The sequence below is a fragment of the Diadema antillarum genome, unplaced genomic scaffold (genome assembly GCF_040938485.1).
Source record: "Diadema antillarum isolate AM-2024a unplaced genomic scaffold, OU_Dant_1.0 seq00000616_RagTag, whole genome shotgun sequence".
NCBI classification, from domain to species: domain Eukaryota; kingdom Metazoa; phylum Echinodermata; class Echinoidea; order Diadematoida; family Diadematidae; genus Diadema; species Diadema antillarum.
The window spans coordinates 425712-445600 of NW_027271540.1; the positions used below are offsets into that span (position 1 = coordinate 425712).

The 19889-nt window shown below is 37.0% G+C and overlaps 1 protein-coding gene across 1 annotated transcript; it reads right to left on the minus strand.

The window, feature by feature from the left end:
• Window positions 1-8848: 8848 nt before the first annotated feature.
• LOC139735987 (uncharacterized) lies at window positions 8849-19889 on the minus strand. The gene is made up of 3 exons (XM_071646740.1): window positions 19584-19889; window positions 12441-12601; window positions 8849-9407 (listed from the first exon to the last, which is right to left on the minus strand). Exons 1-3 carry the CDS (start codon window positions 19876-19878, stop codon window positions 9129-9131), a joined length of 735 nt encoding a protein of 244 aa, XP_071502841.1. The 5' UTR covers window positions 19879-19889; the 3' UTR covers window positions 8849-9128.

The window sequence follows — 19889 nt, forward strand, 5'->3', positions numbered from 1 at the left end:
CAAGCTAGTATCTTTCCTTTAGCTTTTTCCTTTCTCCAGCTTTGCTACAAATATGTGATGAGTTTTGGCATGTCTGAGAATTAGGAGCTGTTCCCAAATGAAAATCTGCAACACGGACACTCACACAGTGCTACAGCCCAACAGGTTTTTGAGCTCACAAAGAGTGAAAAGTGAACCCAGCGATACCACTTACTATCCAGGACTACATGATTTACATAGTGCCTACCTCAGATTCATCCAGGCTTGTACACAGGATGTGACAAGTTAGAACACTATGCAACAGGACCTTTGTCTTTAAGTTAATTAAACATCAGTGTGGAGTGATTTGTATTTGTCTTATTGCTTTGAACTGATTTTTATTTGCTCTTAAAGTCAGGCCACATGTGCTCATAAAGTAAAGGAAAGTAACACATAAGATATGGTTTTCTAGTCAAGGGATATTATCCTATGTTGCAGTGATGATTCACTCTAGATCTTGAGGATGTCACAAAATACAAAACAATCTTGGATAGTCAGTTCATTCATTCAATATCTTCCTAAATTGCTTTGTACATTCAGGAAAAAGAAAGGAAAGGAAACTAAGTTCAGCTTTAATGATAATTGGACCATCATTTAACTGTCATTCTGTAACCTGGGTATCATAGGAAAGGCAGAAAGACTGATAAAATGAGAAAATTGTGTATAAAAAAAAATTGTATGGTCATCCATAGCACATTCAAAGATCTGAGGATTAGCGAAAGATGTAACCTTTTTAATAGTTAGACAGGAAATACAAAAACTCTTACTTGAACTTGTTTCATCTTTATAAACTCAGTAGTATGCTGGATAAATTTCTTCCATTGCTACAATTGGTTGCAGGTTGTTTTGAGGGTTGCAAATTATATTCACTTTGGGTCCATTTGTCTTTCTACCATAGAAATAATCTGCTTTGATGTGGAATATGATAAATGTTTTGAAAGGTTGTATATGGCCATTGGTGTTTTTCTTGAACTTGGATTGAGTTGCCTGCTGTGGCTATTGCATGAATACTACCACAAATATTATCATCATTGTTTTTACTGCAGTGACAATTTTGCTGCAGTTATGTAGAATATTGATAACAATCAAAATGACAAATGATTTTAATGAGAAGTCTATAATTAGCATAACTTTTTGCCGCAACATTGTCCCCTGTTTATGATATAATCTTGTGTTGCAAGATTTTTGTTTCCATAGGTGCCTTGATCTTTTATTGTATTGGTGACAAAAGTCACTTATTTTTGTTCAGCAGAGAATCACCTTGAAATTGATAGATGTATAATATTTTGCATTTTTATACTACATGTATAAGTACTGTTGTGATCAATGCAGTAACATACAATAGTTGATACTGCCTGTCTGTCTAAAATATCTATAGACACACCTTACTGCTGAATGACTGAAGAATAAATGTTTATGTTAAAGAACAGATTGTATGGGTTGGTTTAGATGATCAAGAATGTTGATATTGAGACCAAACTCAAATGAGAGATTTCATTTCCACTTTTTACTTTAGCACTGAGATATTTTTACTTTGCACCTTAAAGTTTTTGAATGATTATTCCATCACAGTCACTTGTCATTACTTCTGGGAGTCAAGTTTGTGTTCAGCATTTTCGAGGATTTCTCTATGACTGCAGTGCAGTCTGGTATTACAGAAAGATCTGTGTGATGTGTCCTTTTTGCACTGAAGGTCTTTCATTTCTTGTGTGAAAAATGCACATATAAATCTAAATAATCACATGTGATACGGTGATCTCATAATGTTATTCTGTAGAAGTAGAATTCCACTTTCCTCATGCACAGTGTGAATCCATGAGACAGAGACTCCAACTCTCCCGTTTTCGACGGGAGATCTCCCGCCGAAAACCCATTTTTGCAAAATCTCCAGTTCTCCCGCTTGAGATTTAATTTCTCCGGCCCTGGCTCTGTGTCTCCCGTTGGAAAGGATTTCTTACTTATTGCTATTGTATGTTGAAAAAATAAACCTTAGATAGCACAAGAGAGCATCTAGAACCCTAGGAACTTCGCGCTTCGCACACATAAACTTTGAGTCTCCCGTTTGCTCGGGGTTTCAGGCGGGAGAATCTCCAGATCAGAAGGTGATTGGGGTTGGAGTCTCTGGTGAGAACATATTTGTCTCTGGTTTCAATATAGTTTTAATGTCAGGTGATGGCATCTTCTGTTCAATCCTTGTGAACTGCATGGGAAAACGCAATACAGTTTTGTGTCAGATTGATGTCAGAATAAAGCCCTGTTGCATAAAGCTTAACTTACGATCAAACATAAATTAGAATTACACGTAGACAACAAGCCAGGCTTTTTATTAGACTTAAATTGCATTGATTAAAGGGAGTCAAAGAGAGTTCGGATCGACCAATAATGCATGTGATCTTTATGTTTGAACTAAAATGTAAGCATTTATGCAATGAATTTGATATCAAACATAAATGTTTGATTTCTTGAGCTGTTTGTGGCATATGTTTGATTTAAACATTTAGTATAACAGGGCCCTGACAAACAAACATACCAAATTTAAGAAAACAAGATTCCTCGTATTTGAGCATTCATAGTTGTGGTTACTCATGCCTACCATCCTTTGCTCTTTGCTGGTGGCATAAAGCGTTTGATGTTTAAACTCTATGCAAAGTGCTGTATCTCAGGGGACAGGTCTTGTGCTGATCTGGGCAGAGTGTGGTAAAATTGCAGTTTGCTTCTTGAAAGAATTGACTGACATAGCAGAAAGTATGACTGCCTGTTATGGTCTTTGACTAAGGAATGTCCTGCATAAGGTGGACATAAAAATGTCTCATGTGTTCATTGCTATATTGATTGAACCAAACTTCTACTTATCATTTGTAATTACTCACTCCTACAAACAGCAGAGACTGCAACTGTTTTGCTTTCTGCACGAGATCCCTAGCTTTGAGGCCATTACAATGTATCTCAAAATCTCCCACTCTCCTGCTTGAGTTTTAATTTCTCCAGCTCCTGATGTCTGTTTCCCGCTTAAGATTTAGCTTTACCCGTTTGTACTGTATACATGTATGTGCAAAAGTACAAAGGCTATGATACCACCAGGAAGCATTTGTAACCCTAAAGCTTCCAGGGTCCTTGAGGGATCATCGCACTTTGAACCTGTGATACAATGTATAAAATTATACTACACGTGTATTCACATTTAATACACATACATCTGCATCGCATGTGTGTTCATGCAATCACAGTCTCTAGTTTGCTAGGGGATCTAGGCAGGAGAATTTCTCGTTTAAGAGATGTTTTAGGTTGAAATCTGCTAAACAGCACACAGATCCTCCTTTGAGCCATAGATAGAGAATGCTCACCCCAATATGAGCTCATCCTGCTAAGAACTGGATAAAGCTTGTCACTGTCAATAGGCATTGTCAATTTGAGGATTGCATTACATCAGATGTCACTCTATTTCCCCCATTGCAAAAACAAAAGGTAAAGAACAAACAGAGGATGAAAAAATAATCACCATCAGAGGGAAGCAGTTGCTTAATTTAAGTTAGAGAAAATCCCAACTCTTTATCTGAGTGACATGTAAAAACAAAACAAAACAAAAAACTCCCAAATGTAGAACATGTTTATAAAATTCTCCAACCTGACAGGAATGCCATGTTTTTACAATCTGACTAAGCTGTAACTTGATTGGTATGCATGATGACATGAAGATTTTTTAGAATCTGGTTTATTCATTGAAACAGAATGACTAGCTGTGAAGGCTAAAACAGCAAGATCTTGAGAATGCATTAATCATGATATTGGTTGCCCCCCAGAAAGCCAACACATCTTTATCTGATGTTTTGTCTTAGAGCTCCTGTTACTACAGACTGACAGAAACCAATTTAGGGTGGAAAAGTCACAATGACGTTGTGGAAGCATTGATACATGGTGTAGAAAAGAGCCTGTCATGCTTGAAAGCCAGACTTGATTTTCTCTTCTGCTCCATTGGAAATTTGCCAAAAGTCACTTCAGAATACATGTATATTTAAGCATTTAATGAGTGTGAAAATAGCAAAAGTCATATATATCTACAGCCATATTATATTGCATGTGACAAGTTAGCATAAAAATGTAAATGTACTTGTGTTATGGTTCCAATGTATTTATATTTGTTTTGTAATGTAAGTGTTTTATATGTCAGTTGATGAGGAGGAAAATAAAGTAATGTCACTTTATGATATTTCAAAGACATAGTTTGTCACTTCATTAAAGCCAACAGGCTAAAAAGAAAAAAAAAAGGACAAGTGGAAGTTTGCTTTTTGTTGTTTTTTCACTAATGAAGAAAAGACTGGAGGGCGGAAATACATGAAGATGTGTCACCATCTGATGCAAACTCTACAACACTTATTTCTAACACCTTTGTGTCTGTTTGTGTGTGTGCATGTTTGTTTAATGTAAACTATACATGTTTTGGGTCACCCACTGATTTCTTTATTAGTTGATTAAACATTGCTCATTGTACAAGTTTTGTTGTATACAGTCATGATGAATGTCTTTGTCATGTGAAATTATAGAAATATACATAGATATAATTCATATAATTACATACACACATAATGCGTGCGTGTGTTACATACAGTATACAATTGTATAACAGACTAATGAAGCTGATGAAAGCGTAAAACACAACTGTGAAAAGTTTTAAGAAACTTGGTTTCATGCGACATCCTTGTCATCGCTGATTTTATCACACCTGTAATACCCTCAAAAGAAGTCAAAAGCCAGGGGTGCACGTACTGTATTTCTTACTGGCATGAAATATGGAAGTTAAGAAGCAGCGGGGGAGGGGGTTGTCGTCCATTTTGGTGGTAATACGATGTACATGTATTTAATGTCATAATTTTAATGCGCAACAGTTTAACTTAAAAGGCATGTGGCTGTATGCGTACGTGCGTATATGCCTGTATTGTGCTGCTTGCATGTGGTCTGGAAAAAAAGGCACTGATTGTCAGAAGACGAGTGAGTGTAGATGAATTAAATATACAGGTACAATGTACCTTTATTCTCATATTTTGCGAAAATTGACTCGTACACTAAGCACAATTTAATACTTAAACAAGACGCAAAATAAGGCATAGTTTGTTTACTTCGGTTGGTTATCTTGATTTTTCTCGGGCAATTAATACTAAACATTGAGGCATATCATAAGAAAACTGCGTAACAGAAAAAAAAAATCCTGCCAGTTTGTGTGTGTGTGTGTGTGTGTTTAAAATCTTATCTGACCTAGCAAAGACACCTACAATATATCTGTAAGAGAAAAACTGTTTTGATAGAAGAGCGCAAGGTTGTCATGCGCGTCACCTCCAATCAGGACGTATTTAGTTCAGCTACCCAACCTTGAACTCGTTTGTATACCAGCAGAGTACAATAGAAAGGCTTGCATTGAACCCTCACCCTCTCTGCCCCGTTTCACTGCTATGCAAAGGTGGAGTAGAACCAAAGAATTTAGATAGAGCCTATTAACGTGCAACGTGCTGAGATCGGATTAGTGAGCGCATGGTTGCAACGGGTGAAGCATACATACCTGCCTATAAACTTCGGGGTTTTCTACGAACTTACCTTCATATCTTTTCATTTGATTTATTGCTTTTCATTTTCAACAAAGAAAATAGTGTATAAAACATACCATACTAAAAGAAAAAGACAACACTAAACATATTCTAAATATATTATTTTTCTCTTCAGTAGCAAATTCAATATTGTCTGTATTGGAACTGGTTCTGCTGCTGGACACTCCTTACCCAGAGCACAGCAAACTGTGTTACAGTTGGCGCCAAGTTTCAAACTTCATCGGTCAGTGTACGCAAGGCCATAGACCGCCATGAAACCCTGTTTGATCGTAGAGCCATCTCTCTCCCTCCCCCTCTCTCTGATATATATATATATATACATATATATATATATAATTATATATATATATGTATTATATGCATATATATATTTATAATTATATGTTTACTATATATATATATATATATATATATATATATATGACTGTCTATATCTGTCTCTCTTACACGACCTCATGACAAATACAGACGTTTTGTGTAAGAAACAGAAACAGCAAAAACATGACCATGAAAGACGACGCAAAAATATCGCATTTGAAAAGGTATCATTTTATTACACACCATGTAAAAAGGAATTCCTCTTTCATATACATGTAGACCATAACTATATCGTAGCAAAATATGATTTTTACATATTACTGTTAAGTGTTTACATACATACATACATACATACATACATACATACATACATACATAACTGTATACAAAATATTTGTAAAAAAAAACCCTCCATGTATAGGTCTAAACACATAAGGAGCCTGTCTAGCATTTTCACTGGAAGACAACAGCGTGTACAAAATGTAGCTCCAATTTTAATATCATCTCTATACAGTCTTTGTTCCATACGACAGTTACAAAAGTGAAGTTGGTGTTTGAGTTGTCACTGACGGAAATTTGTACATTCGCTTCTTTCGGACTATGTATAATATTCCACCAAGTTTTCCATGCAAGTATGGATACACCCTTTATAAGTATATCCCTCGAATTATAATCTAAAGTTTATTCTCTGTAGTTCCAGTATGGCAGTATTTACTTCCTAAAGAGAGTACAGCGACTCAAAATATTGTGAAAGACATTGTCTACTTTTGTCAACTACCCTGAGTCTTTTCATCGAGGTCAAACATTTCTAGGTTACATGTTAACAATGCAGGTAATACACCTTTCTAGCCCACAAAAATCATTGTACTGTTTGTAGCACTCTACTGAGAATGAAAAAAATAACAAGTCATGTTTTGCTAGACTTTTGCCAAAGATGAGCAAACTTCTATGAAGTTACCATGCCTCGATGCATGCACACAATAAATCAGCCTACGACAAGCCCATACATTCCGTGTCACTAAAAGCGCCATTCCATAACGTGTACACAGCACAGATCCACAAGTAACATAATTATACAGTATACACACACATTATATCCAGTTCTAGCTGTCAAACAGCAATCAATGCACAGTGCATCTGGCATACGTATATTTGAGTAATGGAAGCATATGGGTTTATTGATACAGCCAAAAAAGGCAATTATGTCACAATCATACAAGAAAACTTGCCCTGAATGAATCCCTAGTACGCTGTAACATCGTTTGTCAAAATCAAAAAGGAAAAAAGAATATGAGATGTGATATGACTTTGCCAGTTTGCTGTCAGAACAATTGTCATTGTTGTCGAGTTGATTTATTTACCGCTTGATGACGTTCCGTCTATATATAACTTTACATCATTACTGACTGACAACAACATGAACGGTGCATGCCGTCCAAATACTGACAGCTGCTGTACAAGCTGTAACTCCAGTTAATAGGCACTTATTTCTTTGAGATGACATTCAACAGTTTGTAAATTTTTAAACACATGAAAATGATACGTCTTCAGGAACGATACATGAGTAGATACATTGATATACAGGAGATACATTGACATATCTAATTGAATTCATACTACCACTATCAGTGATGAGTTTACTTTGGAAGTGAATTGCAGTCAAATTCTTCTGATAATCTCGGGAGAATGGTCTTTGACTGGCCCTCATCAGCACAGACAACTCTCTCTTTGGCCATACAATGTTTATCATACATGTCGCAACTTTCATTCGGTTGTATCACGGTAACATTTGACTAAATCAGATAAACATACATGTGATCTACGAGTATCTAAAAGACTCATTTCATTTCCAGCTAAGTTGAGAGAAAATTACGTAGGATAACTATACTCACGCTGGCTCACGTCTGAACATATAGTATTGATATAGATAGGCCTATATTAGTTATTAGAAATTTGACACGTGTATAGTAATATAATACGATACAAGTGCTCTCCTTGGACGATGGTAGTTTGTATAGTTTAGAAAAGATGAGTACCGCCTTTAAAGACAAAAATCATAAAAGGAACCACTCTGTGCACCACCCACCCACTCTAAGCAACAATTACCCTCCAATGGCAGACCATTGGCTGGTGGCTGATGGGCAGTGGCTAATGTATTCGTGGCACATGAAGAGATACAATATATAATTATGTGTGTGGTAAACCCATGCTACAAAAGAGTTACCACTTTGTGATTAAAAAAAAAACAACGTTCTGAATTAGCTTCAGATGTAATGACACACTTTGTATATCACTCCCGAGTCCATAAACTCCAAATAATTTATCAGAGTTAGACATAATACAGTCAAACCTGCCCTATAGCGGCCATCTGTCTATGCCAGCCATTATTGTCTGTAACAGCCACTCTTTTCGTTTCATTTTGGTTAAGCCGCGCTATATGGACGGGTTTTACTTTAATTACATATTACACGAACTGGACTCCTGTAAGCTGGTATTCTTTTCTTTTCTTATATATAGCGTTCCCTATCTCTGCAAACACGGAAAACATAATACCATGCTGTACAAATCCAGTGAAGAGCTTTACCGATACAATGTGTATATAACAATCTGCGGTATACAATTTGATGAGTTTCCACTGATTTCTACGAAAAAAAAAACAAAAAAAAAACGCAAAGATATTGAGTTGCTCTGAGTAATGAATTGTTGACCATGGATACCGTATCTTGGTCAGCTGGTAAGTCCACGATTTACAGAAACATACGTTTAATTACCATGATACACGCAACGCTATAGAGTGACTTTGAAGTGAAAATAATTATACTACAATATTGAATCAGTAAATACTGTATAGATATTGTACTTTGCTTTTTCTTATTCGTAAGTCCATGTATCTGCAGGACGTGGATGAAATATGATATACGAATCATGTGGTCAAATAACTCTGATCAGATATTGCTGGAGTTCAGCTGAGAGATGATTTACTTTGGAAGGTGTTATAAATCGAAGGCCACATCTGCATTGGAAGACAAGGGTGAGCTTTATAACTTTCTGCAAGATTTCCCAGCTCTGTAGAAGCACCTCAAACTGTTTATATAACGTAGAAAGTGTCTGGATGATTACAAAAACTCCAAACTTAGTTAAAAGAAAAGTGAACACCGAAAGACCTGGCATTAAGGATATGGATGTTTGACTGGGTCATATTTTTGACAACATCATCTGGTCGGAGTTGTTGTTGTTGTTGCCGCCCATGAACGAGCGAGTGGCACAGACAGCTAGGAGGATCAGACAGAACATAAAGATCATTAGGAATCCAAAGCTGACTGGCGGGATGCCCAGGTAGTCGGTCTCCTCACCAGACGCCCGCTTGGCTTGGGCGGACCTGATGGTGTCGAGGAGAAGGCACGCGGTGACTACCATGACAGTACCAAGGGGCATGAGAACCACGATGATACACATGTTGGCTTGCTGGACGACCTGGTGGGTGAGAAAGAGTTCGTTGAAGACAGGGGAAGAGTTGATCATCATAACTTTGACTTAGATACACACAATTCTTGATTGGGGACATACTTGGGTATCTGTCGCAACCTAGCGTAGTTTTTTTTTTTTTTTTTTAGGCAGGTCCACTTTTCTTTCAGAGAGGTTACAATCAATAGTAGATAGCATCTTTGGAAAGTTAGACCCATTTAGTGGGAAGATTCTTTTCGAGGCAAGACGAAATGTAAAACTCTCACCACCTCGCTGCACCACCATCTCTCAAGGACTTTGATGTTGTGTACGATAACGCGTAGTAAGTACGATGGTTGGTATCAAAACTCCACGAAACAGAATGTATTATTTACCTGATGGACAACTTCCTGAGAAGGAACATTTGGTATATAATCACATAATGCGTGTATGTGTGTGTCTGTGTGTTTATGAAACAGAAATTGTATGGATGGCGTAAAGACTTATATTCTGGTCTGCGAGTATTTTGCGGAAAGTTGTGATTTAGGGACAAGACCAAACAGAAAGGAGGTTTGAAATACAAAGCAAAATGAGCTGCTGCAGGTTACTTGATGGAATACTAGGCAAGAAGTTTTTTTTTTTTTCAATTAAAAAAGAATCATACTATAATCGATGTCGAAATTGAGCTAAAACAGGACTTTGACCCTGCTTTGAGAAAAAAAAAATCATTCAACCTTAAACTTAAAAAATTTTCGACGTCAAACACTCTCTGGGTTGATGTATGAGAATATAGAAGAGCTACTGTTCTGGGTTCTACTTGAACTTATATTAGTAATGTAGTTTACTCAAATCCGGTAGATCAATAACACACTCCTCCTAGGGATGTTTGGCCATACTATCATGACGATATTATTGCAAAGGTCAACAATGACGTGAAGTGTGTATGACTTTTGTCATTTTAATGGCAAGGACTCTTTAAAGGGTGTGTACAGTTCTGGTTGAGGCGAGGATTTAGCTTTTAATGTTTTGCAAGATATTCAGAAACCACTCTATGAGATGTCAAAGAGCATGCAATTCCATGGGGTATCAAAAGTTTATTTGATGAAAATCGGTTTTGAAATGGCTGAGATATCCAAAAACAAGGTGAAAGAGAGAGATCCTAATAAAGTTGTGGCATGTCGCCTTTTATTATTATCACTTTTTTGGATATCTCAGCTATTTGAAAACCAGTTTTCATCAAATAAACGTTGAACCCTTCTTAAAATTACATGCTCTTTCATATTTCATAAGAGCTTTCTCATTATCTCACTTAGGAATGTGCAAAACATGAATCCCCACCTCAACCAGTACTGTACAATCAATCCCGACGACAAAAAGTCTGCAATTTGAGTTATCATTTTACAGGACAACATGTACATTTAAAAGTGATTATTTACAAGTGATACAGATCTATTCATCACAGAAGATTTTTATACAGTGTGGTTGAATAAAATATTGCCTTTGAAAGATAAATAAAATAAAATTTCGATGATCATTTTCATTGTCAAATGTATTTTCGGAGTTTCAAGATATTTCTTACACATTCATGATGAAGAGATTTCGAGAGAATGACTTGAAAGTCAAAATGACAAAGAAAGCCATTGGGATAGAAACAGTAAATCAGTGGACCGCTGATGACACAAAGGGATAATGATTTGAATAGCATGACATCCTACGGTCGCCATGGTTACAGCTCGTTATTCCGAAGGTTCGTTATTCCGAAGGCTCTTTATTCCTAAGATTCGTTATTCCAAAGGTTCATTGTTCTGAATTTCATTGTCGGATTAACCAATCTTCGAAATAACGAACCTTCGGAATAACGCCACAAATTTTCGGATCAACGAACCCTTTTTCATGTTAGGATTAACGAACCTCTAGGTATAGGGAATTTGCGTGTTTCGGATTAACGACCCTTCGGAATAGCGAACCTTCGGAATAACGAACAGTACCCGTCGCCATAAGGTAGCCATTTTGGTCACGTGATTGTCGCACCGTTTACATAATATGCACATTTTTTTTTTTTTGTCTTAAAAGGAAACCAAAACCAAAAGAGAATGTGGACTCAGTGAAAGCAGCAACATTAGTAGAATACATTAGTAAAAAGTTTAGGAAAATCGAACAATCGGTTAAAAAGTTATGATTTGTTAAAGTTTTTTGTTAGACCCACTGGATGGGGACACTACTTGAGAGTATGACATCATGGGCGGAAAACAAAGAAAATATAAAGAAAATTTAACATGAGCTCGTTTTTCTCCTAGCATAATGAAAGAGCACTTGACTAACCGCTTTCAGAAAGTAGGGGGAATAATTACAACCTTTGGCATAAGGTCAGTATCAAGTTTATAAAAAGAAATGTAAATTTCATAAAAAAGTATTTCTTTTTGGAATTTCCTTTACTTGTATTTTTCTTAATATTGTTGTCCACACATGACTTCATGAACTCTAGTAGTCTCGCTATCCAGTGGTTCCAACACCAAAACTTTAAAAATGCATACTTTTGCATCGATTGTCCGATTTTCCTCAAACTTTCATTGATGCATTCTACTAATGTTGTTGCTTTCACTCAATCCACATTTCTCTTTTGGCATTGGGTTTCGGTTTCCTTTAATGTTCAATATGTTTTGAGATAGATTCTAAGAAAAAATAGCAACGATTTTCTCGTTTTCCCACATATCTTAAAACACATTGTTGATGTGACTGCAACAGATTCAGAAAGGAAACGTTGTTCTTTACTCGTAAAGTGTTCTAAAATCTATTGAGCTTTTGTCCAAGGGGAAACAATTTTCGTAACCCAAAAATGCCGCGGTGTCGTAAACTTCTCACAACACTTTTCTTCCTGCTAAGCTGTCTCAGGGCTGAGTATTGAAAATGATATCGTCATATAATGCAGTATCGTTGTCAGTACAATTGAAGATTGAATGTCAGCTCTTTCTGGTTGTGCGTCGCGTTGAATTTTAGCAGAAAGTCGCGGTCATCTTCGGAAAGTCATTCTTTTATTTCGCGTTAAAGCATAAAGCAACTTACCGACTCGGCCCTCTGTTGTTTCTCCTTCTGGTCGCTGTAGGCCGAATTGCATTCTCGACATCGAACTTTGCCACTCTCCTTCAACCACGTCTTTAGGCACGATTCGTGGACGTGGAGCTTAGACCGCGGACACTCGCAGGGTGAAATCATCTCCGTGGTTCCTGGAATCAAAATATCAAAGAGACAGGTTTATCCACTTTTTGTCTCATCAAAATTTACCGTGGTTACCTGCGATAAAACAGTCACTGTGGGAGCACCGCGGTAGAGGGACACTGCGGTGTAATGGTTAAGGCTCTGGATTCCTACACAGAAGATTGTGAGTTCGATTTCTGACCAGTGCATCTAAATACCCTTTTATTTTAATTGGACAATGTCTAAAGGACCCATCTCACTGGCGGAGAAGTCGCCGCAACTGTTGCGACTGATCAGTTGCGACGACTTTTTCGATTCGGAAGACCAAAAAGCGGTTTTTGGTCTCACCGACAAAGCGACTGCAGACCGGAAGGTGACGACTTAAATTGCCTGGAAGACGCAGAGATTTTTCCGAGACGACTGCCTAGTTGCGGAGACGAATATATCTGCGACATCATAACATCATCGCTCATATAGGCCACCATGGGTCTCCGCAAGGTTGCGGAGACGTCACGGACAAAATCAGTCTCCACGACGTGGCCGCAACCGATGGAGACCGTCACGTCGCGGAGACGTCTCCGAGCTGGAGACTGGACAAAGTCTCCTGCAAACAGCTGACCATGTTCGATTCTCCTGCGACTACCTGAAAACCCAGCGCTAGTTTCCATGAGACGTCGGCGAGACGCGTCGCCGAGACCTGAGTCGCTATCCACAGGTCGCCACCTGTACAGTTAGTCTCCTACAGGCCAATGAGATATCAACTTTACAAATCATGTCCCTCCAGACCCATGGTACTTAAGGACCTATGCAATGCAAATTCATGCTTACTTGTGTTGGTTTATGATACCCTCAACATCACTATTGTGTGGCCAAATGAATACCTAAATACCTGTCATACAATTTATACTAATTTCCTGTTTTCTCCATGCAGATCCGTTGGATACGCCCATATGCAGATGACCTTCCGAAGCAAGAGTTTGTCAATTACATGACCTGTCAATTACTTCTAAAATACTAATTAACAAAAGACATTGGAGGAAAACATGCAGATAAATGCTCAGTCTATGCAAAGGTAAATTCTAATGTCATTTGTTGATCATACTTAGTATTTAGCAGTGATTGACAGACGATGACATTGACAGAATCTCAGTTTGGAAGGTTTCTTTGGGCTTAAGCTGATCTGAGGAAACATAGAAAGCTATCATATTAGTTAAATTAGATATTGTGGGCACGTAAATAATGATCAAGGTAATATAAATCGTCATTGATATAATTTAACACGCATTGGTTCTTTTTAATGTATGTCTGATTACAGTCCTGTGTATGGAGTAATTTTAGTGCCTATACAATTTCGTGTCGTATTGCTTACTGTATTTGATACCCACTTTTCACATGTTACATCCATGAATTGGACCGGCATTACATCTGATGATATCATAGTAATAAGCGAATAAAATCATAATGAGAATGATGATGATAATGACATACATATAATTATTGCTCTGATCTTAGAACCCATAACACTATATTGCTGTACCACATTTTGTGAGCTGTTTGTTCATACAAGAAAATGGAATCAAGAATTATAACAAACCAGAAATAAACGTATGGTATGTGATTGATGATAAAGAGTCCTGAAGGAGACAAAAATCTACAATGATTTCGATGTTTTATGATGGAAATCATCACTTCCATTTTAAGAGAAATGGAACTCTTCTAAGGAATATTGTAGGGGTCACTCCCTTCATGCTTCAAACTAGTAAGACAACACAGAGCTTTGGAGTAGCGTTTGCTGTAGTCGCGCATTGCATGGTGTGTGCTTGTATATACCTGTCAAATCCTGTGAATTGGATAAGGCAGTATAAATTGATATGTCGTCGGCTTTTACATTGTTACTCTCTTAAAAAAATCGAGTGAAAATATTCACTCTTAAAGGAGTGAATACAAAAAAGAGTGAATTTAGAGTGAAATTGGAGTGAATTTTGAGTGAAAATGTTCATTTTCACTCATTTTGGAGTGACCTCAAGGATCACTCGAAGATTTTGGAGTGATCCCTGAGATCACTCTAAAACGAGTGAAAATGAACATTTTCAATCGAAATTCACTCTAATTTCACTCTAAATTCACTATTTGTTGTATTCACTCCTTTAAGAGTGAATATTTTCACTCGACTTTTTTTAGAGAGTAAGTTAGAAACAGACTTTGCATGACGTGTGAGATTGAATTTCCTTATCCACTTGTAGAACGAATAGTATCGGTGAATATTTCTCAGTTTATCAATAAGCACTCCTGATAAAAATGTTGTTTAAGTAGTAACTGGGGTTTTTACTGCAGTTGACGGTGTGTCACAAATAGACAAAGATGACTAAGACCAGGGAGAATATCTCCCTACCATAAGACCAATATAGGCATTTTGTTAAGCTTTTGGGCGTGTTGGTAACAAGAATTGATTGACTGTTGCCATTCCCCTTTTATTTATTTATTTATTTATTTATTTATTTATTTATTTATCTACCTATCTATTAATTAATTAATTAATTCATTTATTCATTCACTTATTATTCATATATTTTATTTATTTATTTATTTATTTATTTATTTTGAGCCTTGTGAATGGTTGTGCGACATAAATGACGTAACCTAGCGATATACTTCACTAAGCGTAACGAAAATGCACACTTATTTATAAATGTCAATAAAAATATAAGATAAAGAGGAAACAGGAACGTTAAAGGAGAGTGGGAGGAAATTCGTATAAGATGAAGTAGAAAATGGAGAAGCCTAAAGTAAAGGAGAAAGGAGGAAAACTCGAAAGAAAGTGAAAAGAATTTGGAGGGAGTGGAGATGAGCAAAGGAAAAGAGAAAACATGAGGGCAGACGGACCAATCTGTATCCGCTCGACACTCAAATTATCTTGCTGGTGATATTGGCCATTACCTGTAAATTTGAACACAACCTCGACTTTCAATCTCTATCCTTGATAGGATAGCACGCGGTTTGATATTTCGCGGATTGGTAATTGGACTCCGAAAACACTTTGCGCTGGATACCCACCAGCATACTTTGGAGTGTAAGTGGGTAGAATAACACCACACCAAGTAATCAATACAAGCCTTTTTGAGTAGGGTGACGCATCCTTAACACCTAGTGAAGTGATCTAAATAAGCTACATTAAATTTCTCCACTTTTTCCATCACGATCCACTGGTGCTACCAGTTTCTTCTACATAAATACCATCGCCACAGTGAAAATATATGATGACGATGACGTCTAGAGTTACATTGGCATGATGATGAAATAGATAGAAAGCAACAATGATCACTTAACATTAATCACAGTGGCACAGTGAATTCTTTCACTTCTCCCTGCGCTTACAAATGCTAGATTATACCATACACCTGGAGCTGTTACTGGATACAATCGCCACCACCATCACCACCACTACTAATACTACATTACAGCTAATAATGAAAATGATACAAATAATAATGATATCAATAATTAGAACGATAATGATAACAAGAACAACAATACCAATAATAATAATAATGATAATAATAATAATGATAATAATGATAATAATAACAATAACAATAATACTGATGATGCTGATATGAAGGGCTTATGCATGTTTTGATACGAACTGAAATAAAGTGGAACAGAAAATTGTGGAGAGGACAAAGAAGGGGGACATGGATAAAGGAAAAAAATTGCATTGACTTTATAAATTGATAACGATGAATCAGATTTAGCGTTGCAGTTGGCTTTTCTAAAGATGCATTATGATCATTTTGTTATCATTGTTGTCAGGGTTGATATGTGAATTACAAAGAAGCCTTGTCTTTCCCTAAAGTTGTCATTTTGAAACAGTCTGAGAGGGAATTTCAGATTTACTTTGGAGTGTTTAGCCAGATAAAGCATCCGCAAAGCACTTTTCAAAACATATGTCATTTTATCCATCTCTCTTCTTTTATTCTGAATAGCAATCAGGGTTCCTTTCGAGTGTTGTTCACAGCCTTTCCGTGGTGGCGGGTCAAGACGAACTGGTTTAACAAATTCATGGCTATATAATGGAGTCTTTCACCTCTTTTCATTTTCGTTATAGCACCCTAACACCTAAGCATCAGTTCCTTCATGATTGCTGTACATCACCTACGCACTACAAAAAGTCCGGTGTTAAATAGTGAACACCGAGCTGGTGTGAAATTTTCGGTGCTCATTTATGGTGTTAAATTAACACCTCCGGGTGTCATTTCCAAATTTTAAAATGTTTTTTGAAGAGTTTCTTAGTAACTGCACTTCTTGTTGATTTTTAATTTAAACAAGATGATCAAGAATTTTACATTAAAATACTAGATTTTTGAAAAAATGTGAAAATAAATTCACACCAAAGTAACACCAGCTGGTGTGGTCTCTTATTGAAGCTGGACGGGTGTTAAACCATTGATATTAACACCAACAAATATCAAATCAACACCATGTGGTGTCATTTTTGAATTAACACCAATACAGTGTCAAAATAACACCAGGTACAGTGTCAAATTAACACCACGAAGTGTCAGGTGAACACTTTTCAACACCATCACAGTGCATTTTTAACACCTGTGGGTGTGGTCCTCTATTGAAGTTTGATCGGTGTTAGATTTAACACCCGTGGTGTTAAATCTAACACCGATGTTTTTACAGTGCGTATTTCCAGCTTCTCAGGTATCACTCATAACTAAGATCCGAGTTGAAACTGCTTGGTCTTTCATCGGTGTGCAACAACATTATGTGAGCATGAAGACATTATAAGAAAACCATCAAGAAAACAGATTTTAGAATGGCTCAGTGCAGGTTTCATATTTTGCATATTCAACTTCGGCCTTGGATGATTATCGCATACCGTGCCTTATTCTACAACTATGATAACTGTTTTTTCTTCAAAACATTCAGTATCATGGCCTTATAAAAGATTATTTCGCATGCTAAACAGACATGAAAAATAAGTTCTCTGAGGTTACACTACGAAAAAAAATGGGGTTGCCTTGAAGCGTCCATGATAAGTACTTTGCTGAAGGAGTTTCTTTCATGCCTTTATGGTCGGAGGCAAAGATTCGGCATAATCAACTGTTACTATATTTCGCCAGACAGAGCTCGGGGTCTGCGCTAATTGTGAGTGACGCGCTAGGGAGCTTATCCCCAGAGGGAAGTTCACTATTTCAACAATGTTTGAGTTGTGATATACTAAGTAATGACCATGCAGTCATGATAAAACAATGCGCTCACAACAACAGCAACATTCGCTATTAACATTATTTTGTTTAGGTGTAATGCGTAAAAAGTAATTATGTAATATCATAAGTTACTTCATTCGACGCAAAGTTTTAGAACCCATATCAAGAAAATCGGCTTTACTTTGTCACTGGCATAAGTTTCTTTATCATTATAATTTGATCTTCTTTTCTATACCAAGTGAAACTACGATTTAAACAGAAACACAAACAGGTGAATTCATTCAGTCATCCTTTGAGGTATATTCGTGGCTCTCTCAGGCTCTTTTATAATGCTGTCAAGATTACTGTATTCTATATATCGCTTTGGCTTTCTTTCTTCAGTGATTTCTTCCTTTAACCTGTCCTCGTTTGACTATTAACATTGAAAAGTCCACGTAGATTTGGCACTCTCTGCTTGTTATGATATTGATATTTTATGTATCTACTCATTGGACTGTGAAAAAATAGATATCAAATATTACGATTTGATTCACAACCGTATATGGCATACTACTCAAATTTTATGTAGGGTATACTCTTACTCCCTTAAGATGCGGGTATATATTTAGGCGTGCTTTAGAGTACAAAATAGTCATAGGGTTACACGTTCCTATCAACAGGTGGACGAAAAAAAAACCTACGTTTTTCTTGTTTCGGCTGCGTAAAGGGTTACTAAATATTTTGTAAGGGTTTGGTTTGATTTCCTTCAATAATTAACGTATACATACAATTGCGATAATAACATTATATTTTAGAGAGTCCGGACACCTGCTAAAAGTAATTTTCTATTAGTAAGCAGCGATTTGTTATTTCATTGCTATGCAAGGTATTGTACAGACATTAGTTCCTTCTGCGCTGGTGTGCCATATTTCAGTTCTCTGTTTGTGTCCATCACATTATCGTGTTTATGGTGCAATCCAGCGAGTTACATGATGCTTCTACTTGGGTTTCTCTTTTCCTTTTTCTTCTTCTGTTTGTTTTTTCTTTCGTCTTACCTCTTTACAGCAATTCACATTATAATATTATGACGTAATATGGTTTGTACCATTTGCTCTTTCTCTAATTCTTTTACCGATCAGTTTTTCTTCTCCATCTTTTTCCTCGTATCTTCCTGGTGTTCAGCCGACTTTCTTCATTGTGTCAAGTCCAATCATTAACATTCCTCAGACAGGCCAAACAGCATGTCATGTCCATTTAATTCTTCCTGAAAGATCTTTGGACGTTTATTGATAATGATATCACTGCTCGACAGAACATGGAAAGTATATGTGCATATCGTATTATTACCCCCGATGAATGTCATTTTGCCAGTCAGATGCGATGGAAATAACTCGGCACAGGAATCATTGATTTACAATCATGAACAGTTACATGTTGCGATGTGTTCAGGATTCAGAATCAGGGGAATCTTTTACGGCTATCGGAAGAAAGTTCGGTAGTCTTGAGCATATGGCGCCTATCAAGCAATCAGGAGATCATGGGTTCGAATCCCACCTGATTTTATCACGGCTAGCTGTTTAGTGCTCAAAACAGTGATTGTCGATGAAGGGCAATTTGTCAATCAATTGCAGTCAAAGCAACTCGACGCAAGAGCCCCAAATTTGAATAAACGTCGGAATAATTGGCCTATGGTTTTTCCCCCAAATCTGACACTTTTTTTTGAAATGTTGATAGAATGATAACACTGACATCTGTACCTGTTAAAGATATAACGCAAAATTGCAGGTGCATAAAGTGTGGTAAAGTTCTTTCTCACCTGTTTTATCCCATAGCTTGTGGCAATAGGAACACACGTCAGGGTAAGAATATTTCTCCGACATCTTAGAGAGCGTTTCACTTGGTGGTTTCTTCCTGAACTCATCATCCTCATCGTCATCCTGTAGCATGATTCTCGGAGTGCCGTTCATACCTTTCCCGGGATGGTGTTCACCCTGCTCCACATCGTCGTTGAGGTTGTCGTCGGGTTCGAAGGCGAAGTTGTCGGCAGGAAAGAATCTGTCGAATGCCGACGTTGTGGTCAGGAAACGCGGGTCTTGGACGTCACCATTCATATTTCCTTTTT

What these genes read in the sequence shown, in the direction of transcription:
- LOC139735987 (XM_071646740.1), bottom strand. Translation starts at nt 19,878, where the DNA reads ATGAATGGTGACGTCCAAGACCCGCGTTTCCTGACCACAACGTCGGCA. An exon ending in CAAGCTATGGGATAAAACAG is followed by an intron (nt 12,602 to 19,583) that starts GTGAGAAAGAAC and finishes TTTTGATTCCAG; the next exon opens with GAACCACGGAGATGATTTCA. An exon ending in AACAACAGAGGGCCGAGTCG is followed by an intron (nt 9,408 to 12,440) that starts GTAAGTTGCTTT and finishes CTCACCCACCAG; the next exon opens with GTCGTCCAGCAAGCCAACAT.